The sequence below is a fragment of the Xenopus laevis genome, chromosome 6L (genome assembly GCF_017654675.1).
Source record: "Xenopus laevis strain J_2021 chromosome 6L, Xenopus_laevis_v10.1, whole genome shotgun sequence".
Classification (NCBI taxonomy): domain Eukaryota; kingdom Metazoa; phylum Chordata; class Amphibia; order Anura; family Pipidae; genus Xenopus; species Xenopus laevis.
Genome location: NC_054381.1, coordinates 40,834,648 through 40,862,507, shown reverse-complemented (window position 1 = coordinate 40,862,507; position 27,860 = coordinate 40,834,648). Strand labels below are relative to the sequence as shown.

General features: G+C 39.6%; 1 protein-coding gene across 2 annotated transcripts; it reads left to right on the top strand.

Annotated features, from left to right (window-relative positions):
• Window positions 1-4,673: 4,673 nt before the first annotated feature.
• LOC108718859 (solute carrier family 40 member 1) lies at window positions 4,674-27,501 on the top strand. 2 transcript variants are annotated; one of them, XR_005961779.1, is made up of 10 exons: window positions 4,674-4,857; window positions 6,203-6,311; window positions 7,689-7,756; window positions 8,494-8,653; window positions 14,614-14,729; window positions 16,397-16,523; window positions 18,342-18,596; window positions 21,126-21,839; window positions 23,136-23,257; window positions 27,020-27,154. XR_005961779.1 is itself a non-coding variant. In XM_018267359.2 (9 exons), the coding sequence occupies exons 2-9, from the start codon at window positions 6,212-6,214 to the stop codon at window positions 27,271-27,273; spliced, it is 1,794 nt and encodes a 597-aa protein (XP_018122848.2). In that variant the 5' UTR covers window positions 4,674-4,857; window positions 6,203-6,211; the 3' UTR covers window positions 27,274-27,501. The 2 variants fall into 2 exon arrangements, 1 of the variants encoding a protein (XP_018122848.2); XM_018267359.2 differs by lacking the exon at window positions 23,136-23,257 and having other exon boundaries at window positions 27,020-27,501.
• The last annotated feature ends 359 nt before the right edge of the window (window positions 27,502-27,860 follow it).

Here is a 27,860-nt window from a genome sequence, read left to right as displayed (position 1 = left end):
TGGACGTCTGATTTTTTTTTTCCCCACAACTACTATCAAACGCACTCACCAATCCCAACCTTTTTGCTTTCATAAGATCTCATTAAAAACACTTATTTAGAGAAGCCTTCTCTCATTCTGTTTAGCTACCAAATGCAATGCCACATGCTACATCTCTCACCTGCTTATTTTTTATTTTGCCCACTCCCCGCATCTTCCCCTTTTAGATTGTAAGTTCTTTTGCACAGGGCCTCCATCTCCTTTTGTACCAATACTGGTTGCTATATATTTAACTATGTATGTTCTATGTATGTAATTTCTTTGTATAAACACATTATTTTACAGCGCTGCACAATATGTCCAATAATAATAAAACCCTAGACATCCTGCTGCCCCTGTCACATTCTTTTTCTTGTCTCTAGGCAATTGTAAAAGTTTAGAAGGAAGGTGCATTAGTTTTAATTTATGTTTATACCCAAGTTACGCTCCAGATCAGGATTTGCCAATGCCTGGTACAAGATAAAGCAGAACATGGAAATGAAAAATAAAAGCAGAGAAAGAAAATGGTTTAAAGAAGAAACCGTGAAATAACCTAATAATGAAGAGATTGAACATATGAAAAGATATACTTTATTTGCAGGGCCATAACTGGCAACTAGTGATGGGCAAATTTGTCCATTTCCTGTGAAAAAACAGGCGAAAATTTTGTGAAACGGCGATTTCAAAATGGCAGTTGTCGCCGGCGTAAAAATTGCTGCCCGCGTCCAAAAAAATGTTTGCCGCCAGAGAATTTTCGCCAGTGAATTTTTGCAGCAAAACGTGCAAATTCGCCACAAATTCGCGCCAGGCAAATAAACTCGCCATCACTACTGGCAACCTGTGGATTCTCAGAGGGGCTGCTGTAAAGTGGCGACATACGAGCTGATTTAAAGGGGTTATTCACCTTTACATTAACTACTAGTATGAGGTAGAATGTAATATTCTGAAAATTTTCAATTGGTTTTCATGTATTATTATTTGTGGTATTTGAGCTTTTTATTCAGCAGCTCTCCAATCTGCAACTTCAGAAATCTGGTTGCTAGGGTCCAAATTACCCCTAGCAACCATGCATTGATTTGAGTTAGAGACTGAAATATGAATAGGAGAGCGCTATCAATACATTTGTGGCCTTACAGAGTATTTTTTCAAGATGGGATCAGTGACCCGCATTTAAAAAGCTGGAAAGAGCAATCCAAACAATTCAAAAACTATAAAAAGAAAAAAATGAAAGCCAATTGAAATTAGCCATTCTATAACATACTAAAAGTTAACTGAGGTGAACCGAGAATTGCCTGGGAGAAATTGACAGCGGAGAGGGAGGATGGTGGACTCGCCTTACCCAACTTCCAGTTGTATTACATAGCGGCCCAAGTGTATTACCTGCACTGGTGGTATCATCCGGACCCATATAACCCAAATATGGCGCTACATGCAAATATAATAGGGTCACTGGAAGGACTTAAAAATCTTCCCCATCGGAAAATCTCGGATGCCGGCAGTCTGCCATCCACCATCTCCACTCCTCATAGAGCCTGGACCCAAGTATTGAAAATATTTAAGAAAGGACCAATTCGGCTGAATCCACTATTACCATTATGGGGCAACTCCAACCTACTTCACTTCCGTAACCTAGAGGACTTCCTCTTCTGGCCAAGGCAGGGCATTAAATACCTGGGCGATCTTCTGCAAAACAGTACCTTCCCTTCACATACTGAACTACAAGCCAAATGCACCTCTCAGACCCTGCCACTTTTTCGATATTTCCAAATTCGACACACTTTTAAGGCCCAGTTTGGTACTCTTTCTCCTGTCCTTGCCACACCCACAATGACAATTGAAGAAACCCTCATAGCTGAACAAACAGTTAAGTTGGTGTCCAGGCTATACAAAAACCTGCTAGCCAGTGTCCCCCCTCCTTTCCACACAGCTCAGGTACGGTGGAAGACTAACATTCCAGAGCTGACCCAGGATGACTGGGACGAGGCAACAGAAACTATGTATAAAAGCTTAATAGCAATAAGGGATAGGCTGATTCAATACAAGGTGTTTCATCAACTCTATATCACCCCGCTTAAACTAAAGGCAATGGGTAAGACGGACACTGACTCCTGCCCCAGATGTGGAACTCCAGTAGCCAATTTTCTACATATGATCTGGTCTTGCCCAGTGATAAATACTTACTGGTCGCAAGTAATGGCCTCGTTAGCGAACACACTCAAATTCCCAAATATACTCTCCCCCATTGTGTGTCTCCTGGGTGTAGTGGAACACCTTGTACCCACTGTCTGTGCGAGATTAAGGTTTAGAGCGTTATTATTCTATGCTAAAAAATGTGTGATTATGCACTGGATGGGACCTACCCCTCCCACAAAGGACTCCTGGATTAATCTTGTTGATTCAACTATACCCAAAATAAAGCTTACCCATGAAGCGAGAGGCACCGCAGATAAATTTCAAAAGATATGGAGTCCTTGGTGGGAAATGGGACCAGGCGTGCAACCGAGAATTTATCATGCAACCGGATAATATATATATACTTACACTATACCTGTAATGTCTTCTGATGCTAACTTACCCTCAATCTACGCTGTACCAATTGAAAGCAAATAATTATGGACCAGTGACACATGTCTTAACTATGCACATGTTTGTGGATATATTACTTTTATTTTTTCTTGTTTGTAATGTTTATTAAAAGCAAATAAAACATAACCTTTAAAAAAGTTAACTGAGGTGAACCGGTCTTTTAAGCTGCTTCAAACCAAGTCAGCAGCTTATCCGTATATGGGGCCTCTGACATGCCTGCCCCACCTATATCTGTCCAATATATAGGCTTAAAAATCACATTGGGGGTGAAGAACACACGGGCTGATTGATGCAGTTCTCACCCCAATGGCTTGCACTCCTGTCATTGTGATCCAGTCGATTAACCCTTGGTGACCTTGCCAAACTATCAGATCTTTCACCTTTAGGCTCACAGTGTACTGCAACCCCTCCCATGATTTATCCCATTGGTAAATCATGGATTCTAGGAGTTGAAGTTCCTTTGGTTTGCAGGGAATCTGTTCACCGCCCACTATAGAAAGTAGAAGGACTTCAAGTCCCGGAATCCAGCATTTCACAATGGAACAAGGTGAGGAAGGGATTGTGTGAAACTGTCATGTTATGGAGGAGGAAGACACAGTTCCTGCAAGCACACGCTAAATATTTTGGTTCTCCCCAGCTATCCCCAGGCAGCACACATAGAGCTACTTCCCTCTCACCAATGGGACAGAAGGATCCACCGCCCCCCTCTGATTTAATCTAAGGACTCCACCTCCCCTCACTCAGTCTTTCTTTTCTTCTGCTGACTAGGGACAGAGGGAACACATTTTATGAATATAATTTTTCTCAAGCAGAGATATGTGTTGGTGTTTGGTTACTGGTATACCTTCCTGAGTTATTGCTAGGATGAATCCCATATGTGTGCTGCCATGGGGACAGCTGGGGAAATTCCTATCATATTTACCATCATTTTCTTTTCCCAGCTATCATCCATGGCAGCATAGAATTCCCTCCATTGTAGTTGAGTCGCAATATGACTAGATATAGGACAGTGAGTGAGGGGAGGTGGAGTCCTTAAAAGAACAGTAACACCGAAAAATGAAAGTGTTTTAAAGTAATGAAACTATAATGTACTGTTGCCCTGCACTGGTACAACTGATTCAGAAACACTATTATAGTTCATATAAACAAACTGCTTTATAGCAATGGTGAAAATTGAATAATGACTATATGGCACAGGATAAATAGTGGATAACAGATAACACCATTATGTTCTACAGAGCTTATCTGCTGTGTAACTTGAGCTTTTTCGCCTTGGAATGGCTGCCCCCATTGCTACACAGAAGCTGATTTATATGAACTATAGTAGTGTTTCTGAAGCAAAAACATCAGTTTTACCAGTGCAGGGCAACACTGCATTATATGTGTATTACTTAAAAACACTTTTATTTCTTGATGTTACTGTTCCTTTAAATTAATTAATCCTTCTGTCCCATTGGTGAGCGGGGAACTACAAATATATACTGCCATGGATGACAAATGATGGTAAGTAGGAATTTTCCTTTTTCTTTCATTCTGTGGATTCAGATAGACCTGTATAAACAATGATACATTTATATATTTCTAGAATATATTGTATATTCTATATAAATATATATATTATATATTCTAGTTTTAGTGCTTCTGCACCTTTTATATATAACCCAACGACATAAGCTCATGTCCAAAAAGGAGCTATGTATTCCCTCTATAGAAATTGTCCTCAAGTCAGCGAATATCACAGTAGCACCCAATAGGCAAAAATACACAATCAGAAGTGTTGCAACGTGTTTTTACATGGTCTTTTATTCAAATTAATTCAGCATCTAACGAAAGGCTACAATGGCATCTTTCATTTCCCAGTCGCCTATATCAGGTCGGACCCATTTTTTTTCAGTATATCTTTAAAATAGAGTCATCATGGATTGATGCCAGATTTCCAGCCGCTGATTCCCACAGCTCTGACCCCAGATACACACACATTGTACCAGGCAGTCACGTGCCACAGAAAGTGCTGGCTTTCCTTTTCACAGCAAACACGAAACATTCTGCACTTCCAGCATTTTCTCACAATGGGGCACATGTTCGCAAGTGAATATCTAAGTTTCATAAAGAGGACGCATCTCTGTGTGACTTTTTACCCCAATAATTTGGTTTTGTTCTACACGAGGTCTCTCACTGCTTGAAAAATCAATTGAACCAATTGTTTGAAACCTACAGGAGAACACATGATAATTGTGACTGTCCCTGCGTATGGTGAGTACAACTGGACAGCATTTATGATTCTGCTGCTTAGGGCTCTTACAGACGAGAGTTTGAAGCTGCGCTCCCCTGCGTTCCGTTTTTATGCGTTCAGCCGCAGGGGAGCGCAGGAGTAGACACATTCCGTTTTTTTCAATGTGGCTGTACTCACACAGGCGCATGTAGGCGCCAAATGTAGGTTGAGACGCAACATGTTGCATTTTTCCTGCGTTCAGCGCCTAAATGCGCCTTTGTGAGTACAGCCACATTGAAAAAAACTGAATGCGTCTACTCCTGCGCTCCCCTGCGGCTGAATGCATAAAAACGGAACGCAGGGGAGCGCAGCTTCAAACGCTAGTCTGTAAGAGCCCTTAAACTGGATGCCAATTGCAACCTAACAGCTGCAGCCTAGTCTATATTGTTTTGTAGAAGTAACTCTTTGGCTGTGACTATTGCAGTGATATTGCTTTATTGTCGTGTTTCATGAATTCAAGCAGTTTTTTTAGGTTTTATAATAAGACATACACAATAAAGCTGCATCTCCTAAACATGAGCAGCACGAGATGGAGTTGTACAGGTATGGGATCTGTTATCTGGAAACCCGTTATCCAGAAAGATCTGAATTACAGAAAGGCCATCTCCCATAGACTCCATTATAAAGAAATAATCCACATTTTTAAAAATGATTTGCTTTTTCTCTGTAATAAAAAAACAGGACATTGTACTTGATCCAAACTAAGATATAATTAATCCTTATTGGAAGCAAAACCAGCCTATTGAGTTTATTTAATGTTTACAGGATTTTCTAGTAGACTGAAGGTATGGAGAAACAAATTAGGTAAAGATCCGTTATCCGGAGCATTCTGGATAACAGGTCCCATACCATTAACAATTATGTAAATATTAAATAAACCCAATAGGCTGGTTTTGCTTCCAATAACAATTAATTATATCTTAGTTTGGATCAAGTACAAGCTACTGTTTTATTATTATAGAGAAAAAGGAAATCATTTTTTAAATGATTATTTGGATAAAATGGAGTCTATGGGAGACGCCTTTTCATAGTTTGGAGCTTTCTGGATAATGGGTTTCTGGATGACGAATCCTATACCTGTACTAACAATGAAGGAAATAATCTGTTTTGATGTGATATTTTAAGAAAATATAAAAGTGCTCAAACATAAAACATATTTGCTTATAGTCAGCTGAAAAGCTTTATGATACTGGGAAAGGGCAAATTGCATGAAAAGATAAGTGATCTAGCGCTGAATACTTGTTACAGTCATTCATTTGTATCTTTATATTTTATGTCGCTACTGACAGTAAAGTGACAGTAATGAATCTGCTGTTGGTTCTACAGTAAGCGGCAATGCTGGAAGAATTAGAAGAGCTGACGGGTCCTGGAAAGGAAAGGGTGCATGTGTCACTCTCTGGTATCCAGACAGCCAAGAGCAAAAAGCAAAGAAGTGGTAAGAGCATTAGTAAAATGAAATGGTGCAACTATATCTTGTTTCTAGATTCACAATTTTATTAATGGAGAAAAAAAACAAATGTACTTAGTACGTGTTTAGTATTTTGCGCAAGTAATTTATTCAAGACCAAAAAAAAAATCACTTATGGGGAAAGAAACCCAACACAATATTGAGGGGAAATCACAAAAGTGGTGATTATACATCTTTTTTTCAGTATAACCTGGGCTTTCCAAATCTGCCTACTTGTTTGTGTAATTCTGTTTTTGTAACAAGATAGAAGGGTCTAAATACAAAAAATGCTATTTTGCATAATAATGCTGCTAAAACTAAAAAATTGGCTGGGAGGCTTTACTTTTCCTTTAGATTTATATGGTATAGTCACTCAAATTGCTAATGCTGCCTCATTCATTAAGCTAAAATTAGTAAAATAACGCAAGTGTGAGTTAAAAACTTTTTACATTATATTATATAAATTGTAAAAAATTTTTAATCAGTTTTACTTGTTTTGTTAATGAGGCTTTTACACCTATATAGGGTTACACAAAAATTTGTGCCCTGACTGTAAAATTCTAATCCCTATTAATATGATAATAATTCCCCAATGGGGCACCTACAAGATTTTATCGTATGATTGAACGATTTTACTTTACTTTTATTTTTCAACAAACTTAGAAATATGCTCTGGAAGGTCCCCATAAGCTAACATAGCACTTCGGCAGGTTTAGTTTGGCGAAGTATTGAAGGTGAATTTTTTTTTTTAAAGAGACAGTACTTCGATTATCGAATGGTCGAATATTCAAACTATTTTACTTCGAATCGAAGTCGAAGTAAATTCGAAGTCGTAGTATCCTATTCGATGGTCGAAGTATCCAAAAAGTTACTTTGAATTTCAAATTTTTTTACTTCAAAAATTCCCTCGAATTCGACCCTTGATAAATCAAATGAAATTACACTGAGTTTTATTCCATTTTTAAAAAGTTGGGAGAAAATGTAGTTTTAAATGTCATTTAAAAGGTCGTTTGAAAGACAAATTCATAAAAGTGTCTGTAAACTGTCCTTCTTTCACTAAAAAATTAAAAGTGGCGGTTGAGTCGGAATTTAGGAGGATTTCTGTTTGTGAATATGGAGAAAGTATTTAACTCCAGTTTACCACCACTTTTACTCCAAAAAATGGGCTCTCTCCACTTTTGTAAATTCCCCCCAATAAGTGAGAGATTTGAAAAGCTCCAGAGCTGGCAGTGTGTATTTATGTAAGGGGTTGCCTTGATATACCTTTCAACTAACTATTGTGTCCGTTACAATCACCATGTCTTCTCTCTCTCTATATATATATATATACTATACTATACAACAGGCTTTTATTTGTGTTCTCAGGCCCAGCAGTCAACGTCCTTGTGAATCCAAGATTTCTAATCTATGTTAGCTGTGCTCTTTCAATCTGGGTAAGTTATTTCTTAGGGCTCTTACAGACAAACATTTGAAGCTGCGCTCCCCTGCGTTCCGTTCTTATGCGTTCAGCCGCAGGGGAGCGCAGGAATAGACGCATTTAGCTTTATTGAATGGGGCTGTACTCACACAGACGCGTGTAAGCGCCGAACACAGGAAAAATGCAGCATGTTGTGTCTCAACCTGCGTTCGGCGCCTACACACGCCTGTGTGAGTACAGCCCCATTGAGTACAGACCCCTTCACAATAATTGAGTGCAGCTACTCCTGCGCTCCCCTGCGGCTGAATGGAAGAAAGCTCAACGCAGGGAAGCGCTGGTAAAAACACCCATGTGCAGTATTGGACTGGGATGCCAGGGGCCCACCAGAAAACCTTAGACTGTGGGCCCACCTTAGACCATGGACTGACTTTCCAAACTATTATTCCTCCTCTCCTCACTCAACCCTTTATTATCCCAGTCTTGTATATCTACTTAATATATTCTTCCATTATTAAGCATTTGTTTCCCAATAGGGAATGGCCATGGAATAGGCTAAATGGTTAGAAGCAAGAGGCCCACTGACACCTGGGCCCACCGGGAGTTTTCGTGGTATCCCGGTGGGCCAGTCCTACACTGCCCATGTATAAGGGCCCTAAATATATATTGCAGGAGTGTTTAAAACTGTCATCACAATGTATTTATTAATTAATGAATTGATTTATTATCACAAGCTGTTCTCATGTTTGTTTGTAGGGGGAACGCATGTGGCATTTTGCCATCTCTGTCTTCCTAATTGAACTCTATGGACATAACTTGCTTCTGACGGCTGTTTTTGGCTTAGTGGTAGCTGGCTCAGTGTTGCTATTTGGAGCGTTCATTGGTGACTGGATTGATAGGAAACCAAGGAATAAAGGTAAAACAGAATACAAAGATCAGCTAAAAAAGTTGCCTTGCTGTGCAACTCTTTATTTTGCAGTGAATTTGGCAGAAAAATACATAAGACTGCAAAGTGCTATAGTCAGGCTGTCAGTCATTTGTTCCTAATTACATTGAATTGGGTTGGTGTATATTATTCTCTTAAAAGAATTCTGTCATGATTTTTATGATGTCCTTTTTATTTGTAAATTATACTCTTTGCACTGCAAATAATTCACTATATTATATAAAATGATATTCCTGAACCAATAAGTGTATTTTTTTAGTTGTAATATTTGTGCGTGTAGGCAGCCATCTCAGGTCGTTTTGCCTGGTCATGTGCTTTCAGAAAGAGCTGGCACTTTAGGATGGAACTGCTTTCTGGCAGGCTGTTGTTTCTCCTACTCAATGTGACTAAATGTGTCGCAGTGGGACCTGGATTTTACTATTGAGTGCTGTTATCTGGTTACCTTCCCATTGTTCTGCTGATGGGCTGCTGGGGAGTAAGGGAGGGGGGTGATATCATTCCAACTTGCAGTACAGCAGTAAAGAGTGATTGAAGTTTATCAGAGCACAAGTCACATGACTGGGGGCAGCTGGGAAACTGACAATATGTCTAGCCCCATGTCAGATTTCAAAATTAAATATAAAAAAAATCAGTTTGCTCTTTGTAGAAACAGATTTCGGTGTAGAATTCTGCTGGAGCTGATGCATTTTGGGGAAAAAACATTTTCCCCATGACAGTATATACAGTAAAATTACCTTTTTGTTTATGGACTAGTGCTAATTCAAGCAACAATCCATTTTTGTACAATTTGCCTTTCCCGTCTGATTCCTTTTCAACCGTGCTGGAAAAGAGCTCTTTAGATAAGATAACACTGGTGATTTTAAAGTGTTAATCACCATTACTGTTTATTTTAAAATAGAGCTTTAATAACTCTGCCCCATAGTGTTTGCCAGAGGAGAAACTTGCATCTGTGGGGCCAGAAGTTAATATTCTACAGCAGATCTATGAAATAACGAAACCATTAGGTTCTGTAGATAATGAGGGAAATAATTGTGACCTTTGTTTCTTAACATTTGCACCATTACTTCTCCCCCATTAATGAGCCTAAGGGTCTGGCCACACGGGCAAATTTGGGGAGATTAGTCACCAGACAACAAATCTCCTCTTCTTTGCGGCGACTAATCTCCGCAATCTGCCTTCCCCTGCCTTCCCCCGCCTAGAAAGTAAATCGCCTGGGGGCAGGAACATGGAGCACTTTGTTTTCCAAAGACACCCGAAGTTTCCTCGTGAGGCAATTATGGGCGACTTCGGAAAATGAAGCGTTCCATATGCTTGCCCCCAGGCGATTTACATTTTAGCCGGCGGAAGGCAGGGGAAGGCAGATCGGGGGAGATTTGTCACCACGAAGAAGAGGAGATTTGTCGCCTGGCGACTAATCTCCCTGAATGTAGATCGCCTGGGGGCAGGAACATGGAGCGCTTTGTTTTCTGAAGACGCCCAAAGTTTCCTCGTTAGGCAATTAAGGGTAACTTCTGAAAACGAAGCGTTCCCCCAGGCGATTTACATTTTAACCGGCAGAAGGCAGATCAGGGAGATTAGTCACCACAAAGAAGAGGAGTTTGTTGCCTGGCGACTAATCTCCCCGAATTTGCCCATGTGGCCAGACCCTTAAGGTTACATTCAACTTTTATGTAATTGCATTAAAGACACAATATACACTGTAGTCTGGCCTAAGTAAAAGTAAACAGCAAAGTTAAGGTGGACATACACAGACTGATAAAAGCTGCCAACAAAGTTGACAGCTTATTGACCAGTGTATGAGGCCCTATGACCGACTTCCCTGACCGATATCTGGCAAAAAAAACTGACCAGATGTCGATAGAGCAGGCTTAAAATTCCCATTGGATCGAGGACTGTATTGGTTCATTAATGTGTCCAACCGACTGTATTCCTGGCCTTGAGATCTAATTGTTGGGCCCTAGGGCCCATGATATTGCCCACTCGAGCTGGCATATTGCTGTAAGATCTTCTCATTTGGCATTCTCTCCAAACAAGCGGATCTGCCCATGGATGGTCATGTTTAGTGTATCTTGTGCTTATGAACTTAATTCCACCATATAAAGTGGAAGAACATTGAAATCTAAAAATGATAGAAGTACATTTGGATAAATGGCTCTAAAATATTAGACTGAATCCTTGTTATTAAAAGCAGTTCTGTATAGTTGTCCACAGGGACATAATATTTTGCCTGACTATAAGAGAGAATTAAAGGCGAAGGAAAGGGCCAATCGATCAGTGTGCCAAATGTTAGGACACCTCCCCAAAGGATTATAATCATTAATTAGCCCAGGCCAGGCCACTTGCGGGTGATCCTCTCCTTGCCTTCTTCTTTCTTCAAAATCCCACAACCAACTCATATGCAGTAGAGTGAAACAGCCGGCTTCTTTGTTAAAGTCCAGCTTTTAACTCTACTGCACATACGCACCCATGTGAAGAAAGAAGCGAGGATGTGCCCCGGGCAGGTGCAGTTTTCTGCTAACAGGATCACCAGCCTGGGGTATCAGGTAAGTGATTATAATCCTTGTGGGGTTCCCTAACATTTGCCCCACCCCAATGTTTGGACCTTTCCTTCTCCTATAAAGTCTCTCATTTATTGGTTTAAAGGCAGTGCTATATAGGATGAGACATGTGAATATCTTTTGTACTCTGCTATATCAGTTGAGCAATACTGTCACAGAAATGAATGCTTCCCCATAAGAGGTTCTTACAGGTTCTTATTCATTTCACAGCCTCATCAAGTACCTGTCAGAATGTTAATCAATATTGTGAATAATTGAGTCCTATAAATGTCACGTTGTCAAGGCTGTAATATTTCGGCATGCTTCTCGTCGTAATGAAGATCAATATCAACTTCCAGTTTTGCCTTAAAACAGAGATGTTTAAGCTTTTCATGTGCTTCTATTTAAGAGGAAGGACATATTTGCTGATGTATTTATGTAGAATGGCAACCTGCGCCACAGTCTATGATTTCCATTAGCACATTCCAGTAACTGTAACAAAGAATTCAAGGAACATTTCTCTGACATTAAAGGGATACTGTCATAAGAAAACATGTTTTTTCAATGGAGTAGTTAATAGTGCTACTCCAGCAGAATTCTGCACTGAAATCCATTTCTCAAAAGAGCAAACTGATTTTTTTTATATTCAATTTTGAAATCTGACATGGGGCTAGACATTTTGTCAATTTCCCAGCTGCCCCCAGTCATGTGACTTGTGCCTGCACTTTAGGAGAGAAATGCTTTCTGGCAGGCTGCTGTTTTTCCTTCTCAATGTAACTGAATGTGTCTCAGTGGGACATGGGTTTTTACTATTGAGTGTTGTTCTTAGATCTACCAGGCAGCTGTTATCTTGTGTTAGGGAGCCGTTATCTGGTTACCTTCCCATTGTTCTTTTGTTTGGCTGCTGGGGTGGGGAAGGGGGGGAGGGGGTGATATCACTCCAACTTGCAGTACAGCAGTAAAGAGTGATTGAAGTTTATCAGAGCAGTTTATCAGAGCACAAGTCACATGACTTGGGGCAGTTGGGAAATTGACAAAATGTCTAGCCCCATGTCAGATTTCAAAATTGAATATAAAAAAATCTGTTTGCTCTTTTGAGAAATGGATTTCAGTGCAGAATTCTGCTGGAGCAGCACTATTAACTGATTCATTTTGAAAAAAATGTTTTTTCCCATGACAGTATCGCTTTAAGTTGCCTATACGGTCTCTCCTGTACAAAATGACAGCTATAAATTGTATGTCACACAAACAGCAGCATTCCTTATAGGTTATATGTATATGTTTTTTTTTTTTTTAATTAAAATAGCTTTCCAGCTTAATAACTTACAACAACTCAATAACAAAGGGTCTTGCTATTTTCTGGAGGGGGAAAACTGCACAATGCTCTCAGATGCAAATTATACTTTACATGTATACAGGACTCCAGGAGTAGCTTCTTATGTCTACAAGCTTTTATATGTAAAAAAAGTTGTGACTTGTCTTGTTTATATTAATGCTAGGGCACAATAGCACAGATACAGCACAACAATATCAAACAAAGATCCACTGTTTTGTAGCTGAACTGCATCTGCCAACATTCTCAGACAGTCATAATTATCTCATGTTTGCAGGCCCGGATTTGTGGAAAGGCCACAAAGGCCCGGGCCTAGGGCGGCAGAATTTTAGGAAGGCGGCATGCTGCCCAACCACACCCTCATTGGTTCGGAAGCACTGGGGATTCACAGGAGATACGATCGTTTTTAAAATTTCCTGTGCACAAATCTCCAGTATTCCAGACCCGTAGCTGAAAATTTGCACATGTACATAAAGGAAGGGGCACCTGCTTTGTAAATCCGGCCCTGCGTGTTTGTGACCTCACTCCTGCACTATACAGAGCAATACACACCTAACTAATAACTACAGACATCTACACAGTAAATCAGAACACTTTGTTGTGTTGCAGTCAGGGATTCCATATAACAAAAGATGTTAGAAATCATCTCAGCGTTCCCTGACTAATTGAAATGACCTTATATGTCTCCAGTGTGACTTTGGTTAGAGCTAGGTACAGTAACTCAAGCATATTTAATTATTTTGTATTATTATTGTTAATAAATGGCACATTTATTTAGTAGAAAATGGTTAAAAAATAAGGATAACACCAAAATAAATTAATGGCAAAAAAATGAAAATTATTTGATGACATTCCCTGCTCATCCCTTGGATCACCGTTTCTTAACCTTCCTCTCAGGGGACACAGAGTCATTTTGAAAACCTGCTTCTCGACCTTAAAATTAATTTAGAATTTTAATGACTACAGCTTTATTAAGGACCCACAACTCAGTTGGTGCATGCACAGACCTGGCCTGCTGTACTAAGCATGTGCCGATTGCAGAGGACAACTGTACCCCTCACCCCTCAGCTTTGCTACCGGATTTAGCTGAAAGTATCCTATGGTGGGATCATTTCATAAAATTGTATTAACCATTTAGGCACTTGAGGGTCACCCCTAAAGCTGCTGGCCCTTCAGTGCCTGTATGGTAAATACAACCCTGATGTTAGTAAAAAAATTTCTACAGCCAAAGGGATCATGGAGACCCATCTATTTTTGAGCCTCAACTCCTAGGTTGATGATCTCCTCCCCTTAAACAGGTGTGATTCCTGCCCCTATTCCGCCTTAAAGTGGCTTTCATACTGCCGCCCCCTCTCACGCTCACTTTTCCTGACTCCACTAGAATATCAGAATTTCCAGCTTGTGCCACCTTCACTAAAATGTATGGTGATCCATTGGCTCCTAAAAAATAGCTCTCTCGTAGCATCTCTTCCTTAGACTGAACTTTACAGTGATCTGACTGTGAGTTGGTCCCCTGTTTTGCATTACATTTTGCACCAATGGACAGACACAATTGCTAAGAATAGTCTTCTTCATAAATGGCACATGCTAACAAGTTATCACTTACTGTAGTTGCCTCCTCCTTCTCAGATTTAATAATAATGCAGCAATACCATCTTTCAGTATAATTTGTATCCCTAGTTTACTTATTGAATAGGTAAATCACGAACCAATTAAATATTAACCTTCTGGATACTTGGAATTATTATAGGACTGATGTGATAATGAGGTTATGAGCAGAAGGTCTTCCAATTTTTCCCTCCTCTATGTACGTGCTGCCTGCATCCCTATGTTATATTAATGTGTCATATTTTTCATTTCCTACGTTTTTCCCTGGGGTGTCATCAACCAGGCCCTGCAGTGTTCTGTGTATCTCTGAAATACAAACTGTTTCCATGGGTAAAGTAGAGCTATACAAAGAAGGAAAAACAAACTTTAACTGCATCAACTGGAAGCTGTATTTGTACAATAATAAGGCAAAAATGACATATTTTTACTTTTCATATCTTTCCCCTCTGCAGTTGCTCATGCATCTCTGTTTATCCAGAATTCCTCAGTTACTGCCTGCTGTATAGTCCTGATGCTGGTGTTCTCTTATAAAACAGAGATAGAACATATATGGCATGGATGGCTCACAGTAAGTCATTTGCATAATTACAGAATTAAATACTACTACACAATGTCCAGTATAATTACTAGATTCTGTATCACAAAAGCCCAGAGTTCATTCCGCTGCCAACTCTTAAAAAAACTGTGCCTCCTACACCCAGAAAATATTATATTGTAAACTCTACAGGGAAAAAACGTGTGGTTCTATGTTACATGGAAAATCAGTGGCAAGTTATAACAACAAAGACAATATTAAATACAGTATTCATTAGCTATAAAAAGAGAATACATGTATGGGATCCATTATCTAAAAACCTGTTATCCAGAAATCTCCAAATTATGGAAAGCTGTATCCCATAGACTCCATTTTATCCAAATAATCCAAATTTTTAAAAATTATTTCCTTTTTCTCTTTAATAATAAAACAGTACCTTGTACTTGATCCCAACTAAGAAATAATTCATCCTTATTGGACACAAAAACAGCCTTTTGGGTTTATTTTATATTTACATGATTTTGTAGTAGACTTAAGGTATGAAAATCAAAATTATCCAGAAAACCCCAAGTCCTGAGCATTCTTGATAACAGGTCCCATATCTGTATTGTCATTGTTCCCTTTAAGCTGTGCACACTTGTGCTTGTATGTGGCTAAAGAACACCAACCAAACAACCAAATTCTGGTTGTGAAAACATATCGTACTTATTTGTACATTTAGGACTTATTTGGACACAACAATAATGTAACTTTGCACCCCGCAGCTCCCCACTACCATAATCGCGGGTCAGCATTAGATGTTGGGTGGGTCCAGGCAGGGACATAACTGCAGAGGAAGCAAATATTGCGGTTGCAGGGGGACCCAAGAGTATAAAGGGCCCATTAAGTCCCTTAAATGAGAACTAAAGTAGCTAAAAATGTTGCACATTATGTTTTGTGCTTCTGTACCAGCCCAAGGCAACCACAGCCCTTTAGCAGTAAAGATCTGTGTCTCCAAAGATGCCCCAATAGCTCCCCATCTTCTTTTCTACTGATTCACTGCACATGCTCTGCATGATGTCAGTTACTGAGCTTAGGGACCCACTCACAATATACAGTACACATAGAATAGAAATGTCACAATATAAGGCTGATTAGTAATTAATACAGATATTTACTACATGGCAGCACAGAAACCAGTGCAACCAGCATGGGCATTTAATAATCAGCCTTGTGGCGTCAGCTTACAGTATATTACAGGCCAACCTAATTTTCTGCTTGATAATTTGCATCGACCACTTAGCTTCTCAACAGCTGCTCAGAGCCCATTGAGCATGTGAGTGTCACAGACACTTTCCAAGATGGTGACCCCCTGTGACAAGTTTGAAGTCCTGGATCATTGCTGCTATTGACAAGCTGAAACTTTAGGCTGGTGCAATAAGTTCAGATTATAAAATATGTCATTTTTAGCCATAATCAGTTTTAGTTCTTCTTTAATAACAAACAATTTTAATATATCATGGTAGAATGGGTCAATTTACCAATGATTTAGGGGCCCTAAATTGGATTTGCTGTGAAGCCTGTTAATATCTAGAAAGGAGATTGTGCCCCTCCAAGGCAGTGGGTCTGAATAGGGTTTGTCTTGAGTAGGGCTTGTACCAAACATACCAAAAATGTAATACAGAACCATTGTAAACATATGTTTGCTTGTAATTCAACAGGTATTCTGTTATGCAGTGGTAATTATCTTAGCTGATTTAGCAAACCTTGCAAGCACAGCGCTGACCATAACCATACAAAAAGACTGGATTGTGGTCATTACAGGAGAGAACAGAAGTCACCTCGCTGGTAAGTTGTTTTATTTTTTACTAAGGAATTTTTACAGTTCTTTGTGGATTATTATGTATTCCTACTATTATAGTTTATGTATAATGCAGTGCTGTAAAATGGAGAAAATACCAATTATTTATCATTCATCATTATAATGTTATTTATAGAGCGCTCACATGTATGTTACTGGGCAATATCCAATGTAACAAACAGGGAACTTAATGACATTTTGACTGTGGATAATCCAGAATGTATTAAACAGAATCAAGTGGATTTGCAGGCAAATGTAGAGAGATCATGACAGGGAACACCAGAAACATGTTTGTATAACCATGTATATATTTATTTCTTATGTACACCACAATCTCCATTTTACAATATAGTACAGCTATAGAATCAGCAGGGGGAGAAACGTTGAAATAAATACAAATAAATATTTACAGTAACAGTAAACAGATTAGGTGGCATATGTTTAGAGCAGTGATCCCCAACCAGTAGCTCATGAGGAACATGTTGCTCTCTAACCCCTTGGATGTTGCTCCCAGTGTCCTCAAAGCAGGTGATTATTTTTGAATTCCAGGCTTGGAGGCAAGTTTTAATAAAAATTAGGTATAGTGCCAAGTAGAGCCAGTCCACATAGGAGCTACCAAATAACCAATTATAGCACTTATTTGACACCCCAAAGGGATTTTTTTCATGCTTGTGTTGCTCCCCAACTATTTTTACAATTGAATGTGGCTCACGGGTAAAAAAAGGTTGGGGACCCCTGGTTTAGAGGTACAAGAGAATGGAGGACCCTGCCACATAGACCTTACAATCTAAATGGGTGGGTTCCTGGTATATGCAAATAATGTTACTCACTTGTTCATTTGATGTTAGGCTTGACAAAAACATCACAATAAACAACTAAAGGAATCCTTTCTTTATACAGACTATCCAGTCTCTCCATGGCAGAAAGTTAATACGTTTATTTTAGACATTAATAAAAAAAATCCTTAAAGGGATGGTTTACGCTTAATTTAACATGTAGTATGTTATAGTATAGGAGAACAGAAGGTGAAGTTCCGCACACCGGTGTACTTTAAAATCTTACATCTTTATTCATCCATAGACACGCAGTATGGTTGCTTGACGCGTTTTGGGCACAGCCGCACTTAAAAATTAAGGGCGGCTGTGCCCAAAACGTGTCAAGCAACCATGCTGCGTGTCTTTTAATATGGATGAATAAAGATTTACGCTTTTAAAGTACCCCGGGGTGCGGAATTCCACCTTCTGTTCTCCTATTGTATTTGGCGTGGGGCGCCATGGGAATCCAGCAATCGGCTGTACACATTCAAGCTGCCAGACTTCTACCTTGTGATTTACGGTGAGTCGGAGCGGTTGTATTTACTTGCATTCCTCATGTAGTATGTTATAGTATGACTAAATCCTAGCAACTTTGCATTGGTCTTCATTATTTATAGTTTGTGTCATACCTTTTTTCCTGCTCGTGGCCGTGACTGGGGGCTGGGAGGGAGGTCTGGGGGCAGTGCCAATAGCGGGTCTGGGCCTGTTTTTTTTCCAGGTGTCCCGCTGGTCCAGTCCAACCCTACAGAAAGTTATCAGCTGCTGCCTCAGCCTCTTTTAACTGTACTAATGGTCCACTGGTTTATGGAATAACTTGTACCCATGAGGTCTGTTCATGTATCCAATAAAGACATGCCATTTTGTTATCACAAGAGCCTTTTACTGCTTGTAAACTACAACATATTATTTAGAGTAGAGTATAGACCTAATATAAAACACGTAAATGTAGTGTATTGAAGGAATATGTATAACATTGTCTTCACAATCTAGGTATGAATGCAACTGTACGAAGAATGGACCAGATCATTAACATCTTTGCTCCGTTATCAGTGGGTCAAGTCATGACCTGGGCCTCCAATGTAGTTGGCTGTGGCTTCATTCTTGGCTGGAACCTAATATCCCTGCTTGTGGAATTCATTTTCCTCTCCAAGGTTTATCAAATGGTACCTGAGCTAGCTATAAAACCCCAGCGGCCTGTTGGAGAGCATTACATAGAAAGACAACTGGAACTTTTAAATGTGCAAGGTAAGTTCCAGATAAAGTATTGCCATTTAGGAAACATGGGTATGTATGTGGTCTTAAAGGTGTGGTTTACCTTAACTTTTAGTATGTTATTAAATGGCCAGTTCTAAGCAACTTTTCAATTGTTTTTCATTATTTCTTTTGTATTGTTTTTTACTTATTTAAATTTTTCTTCTGACTCTTTCCAGTTTTCAAATGGGGGTCACTGACCCCATCTTAAAAAAAATGCTTTGTAAGGCTACAAATGTATTGTTATAGCTATTTTTTATTACTTACTATTCATAGTCCATTCAACTCAATGCATGGTTGCTAGGGTAATTCAACCAGACTGCTGAAATTGCAAACTGGAGAGCTGCTGAATAAAAAGCTAAATAGCTGAAAACTACAAATAATAAACCATGGAAACCAATTGCAAATTGTCTCAGAATATCACTCTATGGGGCACATTCACTAAGCGCCGAATTTGCTCTAGCGTCTGCTTCGCTCACATCGCAACACTTCACCAGGCATAAATTTGCCAGGACAACGCTAATTCACTAAAATCCGAAGTTAAGTCCAGGGTGCCAAACGCTGGCGAAATTGCGCTAGCACTACTGCGGCAAGCGAAGCGAAGTTGCACTTGCGTTGCCTAATTTGCATATGTCCATTTCAATGGACGTATATGTTGCACAAGCCTGGGAAACTTATTAAAATAAAATAAAGTTATTATATTGCCCTACACATGAGCCCAGTGTATAGTTTATGTTCCATATGTTGGAAATGTAGGGGGGAAGCCGGGTACCCCAGAAAAAAATTACTATCTTTTGCAGCCTATCACCCTGAAAAATGAAAAGTCGCCAGCCAGGACTTTTTTGCTTGTGTGTGGTTTTTTTTTCATTTTAATACCCGTTTTCAAATTTTTACAAAAAAGTTTCCTGAGTTTTCTCCTGCTCTTAGGTGATAAAAAAAACATTACCTGAGGACAAAATAGTTTCAAATTTGACAAAATTCTATAATTTTATTAATTATAAGAGAAATATATGAAGGATTTCACTGTGCCTTATGGCCAAAATGGCAATGGAAATTGTCTTCTCTTGTTTTTACTGTCAAATGTTTGAGTCAAACAAGATACTGGTGATCACATTCAAAGGGCTTTCTGATTATTTTTCATATTAAAAATATGAACTTCAATGCATAACAAGCTCTGCTCTAGAATATATTATTAATAACTGTGTTATCTAACATTGCAGCCCCTCTTGCCTTCATATCCCCATCCCTGAGTTATAATTACAGGTATGGAACCTGTTATCTATAACGGATTTTTCCGTAATTTGGATCTTAATACCCAATAGGCTGGTTTTGCTTCCAATAAGGATTAATTATATCTTAGTCTGGATCAAGTAGAAGGTAATGTTTTATTATTACAGAAATTATTTGGATCAAATGGAGTCTATGGGAGATGGTCTTTCCATAATTCGCAGTTTTCTGGATAACTGATTTAAGGATTAAGGAATCCCATACCTGTACTTCTATAACATTTATTTTCATATTCCAGCCTGTTGTGTTCATTTACAGCACTTCTTTTGATTTCTCATCCAGGGGCTAGTGAGAAAGCAGGTGTTGCATGCAAGCTGCCTACCTTGATTACATCTTACACAGAATAATGCGCACTTCAGATAAATAATTAAGTGTACATGAATCTGTGTGAGAATTAATCAAGGTAAGCAAATTGTACACAGCAGGGCAACATGTAGCTCTGATCCCATCAGTAAGTGTGTCAATATATCTGTATTTGCATTAGCAGAAAGGTGAGATGGGAACTATAAGGGCTATTCCACACGGGGAGATAGCGACGCGTTTGCGGTCGAGGCGACAAAGCGCCGCGACAGTCGCCGCGACCGGCGCAGGCGACAGTTTTGTATGGGCGCCTATGTAAAAACGCCTGTGCTAACCACACGAGGCGATGCGCTTTTCAACAGTCGCCTGAAAATGCCTCGCCAGGCTTTTTCAGGCGACTGTTGAAAAGCGTATCGCCTCGTGTGGTTAGCACAGGCGTTTTTACATAGGCGCCCATACAAAACTGTCGCCTGCGCCGGTCGCGGCGACTGTCACGGCGCTTTGTCGCCGCGACCGCAAACGCGTCGCTATCTCCCCGTGTGGACTAGCCCTAAAAGGGAGCCTTGTAAACTGGAACACCAGGCTAGAATGTGATTGTTTATGTTTGCATTAGGAAATATAAACCAAAGCAGGACAGACCTAGACATGGGCTGCAAAAAACACTAGCAGCAGCAGACTCAGTAGTTACCATAAAAAAAATAACCTAAAAATTACGTTTTTTCACTAAAGGGAGTGCTGGTATGGAAACTATTGGTGTATGCAAAAATTACCGTGCACCCCTCTCTATCCTACATTGCCTTGGAGTGTGGATACTCATTGGAGAATTATATATATATATATATATATATATATATATATAAAATGCATATACAGGTATATCCTAACAGATCTGAACTGTAAAACTGATATTGATGAATCCACTTTGCTTCTGTACAGGTGACCTTCCTATCTGTTCAGCTGCAGGCGACTTCACTATTGCACCATCAATACCGAGAGATTCACTTGATGAGCCACCAAAGAATACAGATCCAATACCGGAGCATTCCTCAGCAATGTGTGCTTGCCTACTAAAAGTGCGCAGAATGTTGCATATCTGCACCGATGGCTGGAAATCCTACTACCGACAGTCGGTTTTCTTAGCGGGTTTGGGACTGGCATTTTTATACACAACAGTCCTAGGCTTTGACTGTATAACTACAGGTTACGCCTATACTCAGGGGATCAGTGGCTCCTTACTTAGCATTCTCATGGCAGTATCAGCTATCTCAGGACTAATGGGCACATTTCTGTTTACGTGGCTAAGGAGACATTATGGCTTAGTAGTCACAGGAATTATTTCTAGTTGCCTTCATGTCTGTTGCTTAATGCTTTGTGTATTTTCAGTCTTTGCTCCGGGAAGTCCCTTCGAATTGAGCATTTTTTCTGCTATCATGGGTGTTAACTCCTCTGTAAACATGGATCAGCTAGAACAGAGCCAGCTGCATTTTTTTCCCCCACATGGGAATATAAACCAGCCCATCCTTCCAGATCGCTCTTCTATACACTGGACCAACAACACTGTTCTGTTAGAGAACATACGAACTGGAGATCAACCCAATTCCTATATCTCCATCATTTTGCTCTTCTCAGGGGTGATATTAGCAAGAATCGGTAAGTTCCTTGACAGTTATTTTCTAAATCTTTATTTTAATACAATTGTTCATAATTTCATTGTTTGCAGATTCGTTCAGCTGAACAATACCCAAACCTGGAAAGTCTTGTTACAACAATTTTTCAAAAATGTCTCCTTTTTTAATATGCCAGTTGGAAATTGGATTAAGTTTGATATCCAGCAAAATCTTTTGTAGAGGATTTTGGTAATTGTCTCAATCCAAAAATGATGTGTTCTGTGCACCCCTCAATTTATAATTACTTTTGTGTCCTTCTCACACTTTACATGGCAAAGTCACTTCTTTCCATACTTCCCCTTGAGTGAAGTGACCCTGGGAATTTCATGCAGATGGTAAGGTTTAAAAGATAATCCTGGCCAAATGGAAGCAGAGTTGGGGGGGTTTAGTCACCCGGGCGACAAATCGCCTCTTCTTCGGGGCAACAATCTCCCCGAACTGCCTTCCCTTACCTTCCTGCCGGCTATAATGAAAAATTGCCAGCCGGATGGCTGCCGCGGCGATTCGTTTTCCAAAGTCGCCCAAAGTTTCTTCTTTACTGTGCGCCTCTTTCAACTAGGGATGCACCGAATCCAGGATTCAGTTCAGGATACGGCCTTTTTCAGCAGGATTCGGATTCGGCGAATCCTTCTGCACGACCGAACCCAATCTGAATTTGCATATGCAAATTGGGGGTGAGGAGGGAAATCGCATGACTTTTTGTCAGAAAACAAGGAGGTAAAAAAAATGTTCCCTTCCCACCCCTAATTTGCATATGCAAATTAGGGTTCCGTATTTGGCCAAATCTTTCCCAAAGGGTTCGCCGTTTCAGCAAATAGTGGATTTGTTGCATCCCTACTTTTTACACAATGGTCATTAGCTCAGGGTAAAAGTGGTTCCTTATATAGGCAAATGTACACGTGTTGCTTTATGGGTTGAAACAATGGCTGAACTAAAAAAAATATCCATGATGGGGCAGATTTATAAAAAAGGAAAAAAGCTTATTCTTCACTAATTTCTCCCCAAAATACTCATTGATGCTATACTAGTAGACTGAGTTTGTATGATTAAATGCATTTTTAAATATTTCCACATTACATGCACATAATTGTACCTTGTATATACATTTGGTGTGGGAGCAATGTTGTAAATACATAGGCTTTCATCCTTTGATAAATATGCCCCAATATGTATAGTTATCTTCCATTCATTTCTTTATAATCAGACAGCAAAATATTAGGGCAAACATTACTCAGTGTACAGAACATTCATCCTCTTCATATTTGCATTTCATCATAAGGTTGGCCACATTCCTAGTCTCTGCTGAGGCATTTTTCATAGACTGCATTTACTCCAGCATCCCTACTGGTCATGAAGATGTTGCTTTTGCTGCTATTGTCAATAGAGAATGATTCAGCCAAGGTAAGCAATAAGAAAGCCCCCAACCTCATATGTGTTAAGCGTTAATTCTACTTGGGATAAAACAGTGGCTCCATTTCATTAGCCCCACTAGGAAACCAATAAATCTAATCTGCCCCCAGTACTTACCCAGGAACAGCTTTGTTGCTCTTGTACTCCCGGCTATTTCGTTGTATTCGATCACATTGTCAGAAATGGTGGAGGTCATGAATCTGAAAGAGAACTGGAGTAAAATCTCACACATCTTTATGAGTGATGTGTAAAAACGGTTTGGCCATTAAAAGCAGCTCTTGTCCCATAAATAGAGGCAATTGAGCGAAAAAAACCTCTATCAGCTCTTCCTATATCCCAAGCTCTGCCTTCAACCTAACAATACAAAAAGGTAAGAAGGCAGGAAATGTAGAATTCAGCATAAAGAAGTAGCACTATATAAATAAAGATATACAAACAAGTGCAGAGAATAACCATTCTGTCCCTGGGCAAGTGCCCATGGCTGGGGCTAGTGAAACTAATGATAACAGGTCAATGTTTTATCCTAAGTGGGCTGACACTTCATTTGAAATACACAAGAAAGTAATGCTCTGTACTTACAGTAAACAATGCCCTTTACTTGCTGTCTATTTAAGGGAACATAAATGGAAGGTAAACCTATGTTATTTACAAATGCCTTACAAATCATTTAAAATGTTCTTCCCATCTACTGTCATGTCGAGGAATTGTTGTTGACCTGCCTACTGGACTGTGATTTTTCAATGTATTCTTAGCAAAGAACTGTATGTATGTATAACTTTATTTGTAAAGTGCTGTTAAGGAGCCACAGCACTGTACAGTGCATAAAAGTACAATATATATAAAAGTATACATGGGGGAGACAAATCACATAATAAATATATACAGAATCATAGGACAAAGAGCTTAAGTGCTATGTGGTAAGAGACAAAGTGGGAAGGAGGTCCCTGCTCTGTAGAGCTTACAGTCTAAGTGGATGGGAGGCTAACATACAGGTACAAAATAAAAAGTGCACAAGGTAAGGCATAGTCAGTAGGGACAGGACGAGGCTAATGTTCTAGTCATCCAAAAGGTAGACTCTTAGTTTTTCTTGAAGAGATTAAGAGAGGATTCCTTACCGAGGAATTCAGGGATGGAATTCCAGGAGTAAGGAGCAGCAAGATAGAAGAGTATGAGACGAGAGGTGGCACTGGATGTGGATGGTGTGAAGAGAAGGTGGCTCTGAGAAGAGCGGAAAAGACGACCAGGAACGTATAGTGAGACAAGAGAAGAACTGTAGTGAGGAGCAGAGGAGTGAAGGGCTTTGAATGTTATTAGAAGGGTCTTGCACGCTATCCTTTCCTTAACAGGCAGCCACGCTAAGGATTTTAGTTGGGGTTGAGCAGGTTCCCTTTTAGGAGAGAGCAGAAGGATCCTGGTAGCAGAGTTGATTGGAGGGGAGAGAGATGGGAGTCAGACCAGTTTGGAGGAGATTGCAATAGTCTAAAGAGGATAAGATAAGGGCATGGATTAGTGTTTTGGCGTTTCTTGGTTATATTGCGGAGGAAGAAACGACAGGTTTTGGCAGTATTATTAATATGATTAGAGAAGGAGAGGGACTGGTCAAAGATGACCCCTAAGCAGCGTGCTGAGTTAACCGGGTTAATAGTCATGCCATCAATAGTAATGGAGAAAGGAAAAGAAGGGCTCGGTTTGGGTGGAAAGACCATGAGCTCAGTCTTGGCCAAGTTGAGCTTGAGGTGGCGTTGGTTCATCCAGGAAGAGATACTGTAGCTACTAGGCAGTCTGCTATCTGGGTTTGAACATCAGAGGTTAGTGAGGGAGTGTCTTAAGTATATCTGAATGTCATCGACATAGAGGTGATATTTAAGGCCAAATGCAGATATAAGGTCTCCTAAAGAGAGAGAGTGTACAAGGAGAACAACAGAGGACCAAGTACAGAACCCTGAGGCACCCCCACATTAAGATGAACAGGAGGAGAGGCTTTGTTTGCAAAAGTAACAGAGAAGGAGCGGACAGAAAGGAGGAAAGAGAACCAGGATGCAGCTTGATCACGGATAACAATTGAATGGAGAACTTGCATTAGAACAGAGTGGTTAACAGTATCAAAAGCAGAAGATAAGTCCAGGAGAATGAGAATGGAGTAATGCCCTTTGGCCTTAGCAGTCTGGAGATCATTTGCAACTCTACATAAGGCAGTCTCAGTGGAGTGTGCAGGTCGAAAGCCAGACTGCATAGGGTCAAGCAGATTATTGGTGCAGAGAAAGTTAGTAATACGGGAGAAGATGAGATGTTCCAGCAGTTTAGCGGCTAGCGGTAAGAGAGAGACAGGACGATAGTTAGACAAACAGGATGGGTCCAGTGTAGCCTTTTTTTAGAATGGGCTTGACACAGGCCTGTTTGAATAACGAGGGGAAAGTAGCAGAAGTTAGTGAGGAATTGAATATATGAGTAAGTACTGGAGTGAGGATAGGAGCACACTGTTTTAATAGAGGTTATGGGATAGGATCAAGTGAGCAAGTTTTTGACTGAGAGGATAGGAGAAGTTTAGACTTCTGTGGAATATTCTAGTACTATGTTCATAAAGGATAACTGTGAGTTTCAATGGCTTAGGTGGGGAAGTGTTAAAAAAATGCTTGAGCTATTAGAGTTGCAGTTCTTTCCTGCACTGGAAACATAATGAACAGGGTGATACAGTTGCAAAATGATCCCAATAAATTGGCAGTTCAGAATATAATATATGTAGGCAAGTTGCAATATATATGTTAGATATATATATATATATATTACCAAAAGTATCTGTAAAACTGCCCGTCCAAGCCAATGGTGTTAATATGAAGTTGGTCCTCCCTTTGCTGCTAACAGCGAAGCTTGCGTATTGCACAGAGGCATTATTGTGATAAAACAGGGAAGGGCTTTCTCCAAACTGTTGCCGCAAAGTAGGAAGCACAGAATTATCAAGAATATCATTGTATTTGCTTTCACTATGTTTGCTCAAAAATCCAGTGAGGGCAGCTTTTAAACCAATCCAAGACTTGGCATTGAGCTAATGCACCCAAGCTCCCAATGGGTAATTATAGAAATGATGGTGGTTTCTAAACTACGGATATCAAAAGGGCTCTGTACTGAAATAAGGTGATAGAGAAAAGTTGTGTTCAGTAGAGATCGGAAAGAGTAATCCACCCCAGATTCAAGTCTTCTAAGAAAATATCTCAGTATTATGAAATAGGGCAGTTCATACGAGAAGAGGGATTTGTTCCAATTTATGGGGAAGTTTTGAAGCATGAGAAAATGTTTGGTTTACTAAAATACTACTCAATACTAAGGGAGTTATTTATTAAAGTGCAAATGTCAAAAACTTTGAGTTTTTTATTATACCCGAGGATGGAAAATTTGGCATCTCAGACCTGCCGAGGTTGTTTATAAGTCAATGGGATAAGTCCCCCAAAGATATGCTGATCTGCGATGGGTTTCTTGCAATAACCGAAGATTTCATGGTTTTTGTACAATTCGTACAATTCTTTTTTTTTCCCCGCACAGAAAATTTTCGCAAATTTTTATTGATTAATAAGGGGGAAAAAAAACCTGTGCAGCTTTGGTCGGAGTCGTTTTTAGTAAATACTCCGATATTTTCGTATTTTGATAAATAACCCCCTAAATGTTTACTTGTCCTTTAGTGCAATAGCACCAGTTAGAAAAAACATTACATAAAAATATCCCCCAGTCATTGGCTTCTTTTTTTATTTTCCCACGCAGGCCTTTGGTCCTTTGATCTGACAGTGACTCAGCTTCTTCAGGAGAATATTCCAGAATCAGAACGTGGGGTTGTAAATGGCGTTCAAAGCTCCATGAATTATCTGATGGACCTTGTTCATTTCATTATGGTCATTTTAGCTCCACAACCCCAACAGTTTGGACTTCTAGTTATAATCTCTATGCTCTTTGTAATTGCTGGACACACCATGTATTTTTTTTACACCAGAAAATATGGAGCAAAGGGGAAGCAATAGATGAATGCTTGTTCTTGCCAGCCTTTGGATCATTCATTTTAAAAGAACTAATGCTGTTTGTAGTATCAGTTTCATAGCACGATGTTTAGCATGCAGTGTAATATAACCATAGCTTGCCTGTCCAATATTCATAAACTTTCTTTTTTATCATTATTTTATACACAATCCACCTTGTTCCATATACAGTTCCTATTCAGGTCATGAAAAATAAACCATTCATCAGCCAAACGTGTTTATAGGTTTCATTGATTTAAGGTTTGCTACAGGTCCTAACACAACAGCTTGAGGAAAAATATAAAAGGTATGTGGTTATTACATGTTTTTGGTGGTATTTGGTGCACAAAACAAGCATAGATTTACCCAAATTTAAAGACTAACCATACCAAAAAGAGAGTGGTACCTCAGTGCTCCATAGCCCCTAAGCTCCTCCCTCCTAGTGTTTTTCACGTCATTGGATGCTTCATCAGAGAAGGGACCCCCTGAACAGATGGGCCACACTCAGAGGTCTCTATTGCCATAAACCTTAAACAAATAGCAGACAGTAGGTTGGCAAGTATTAAGCAGGTAAAAATAAAGTAAACAATATA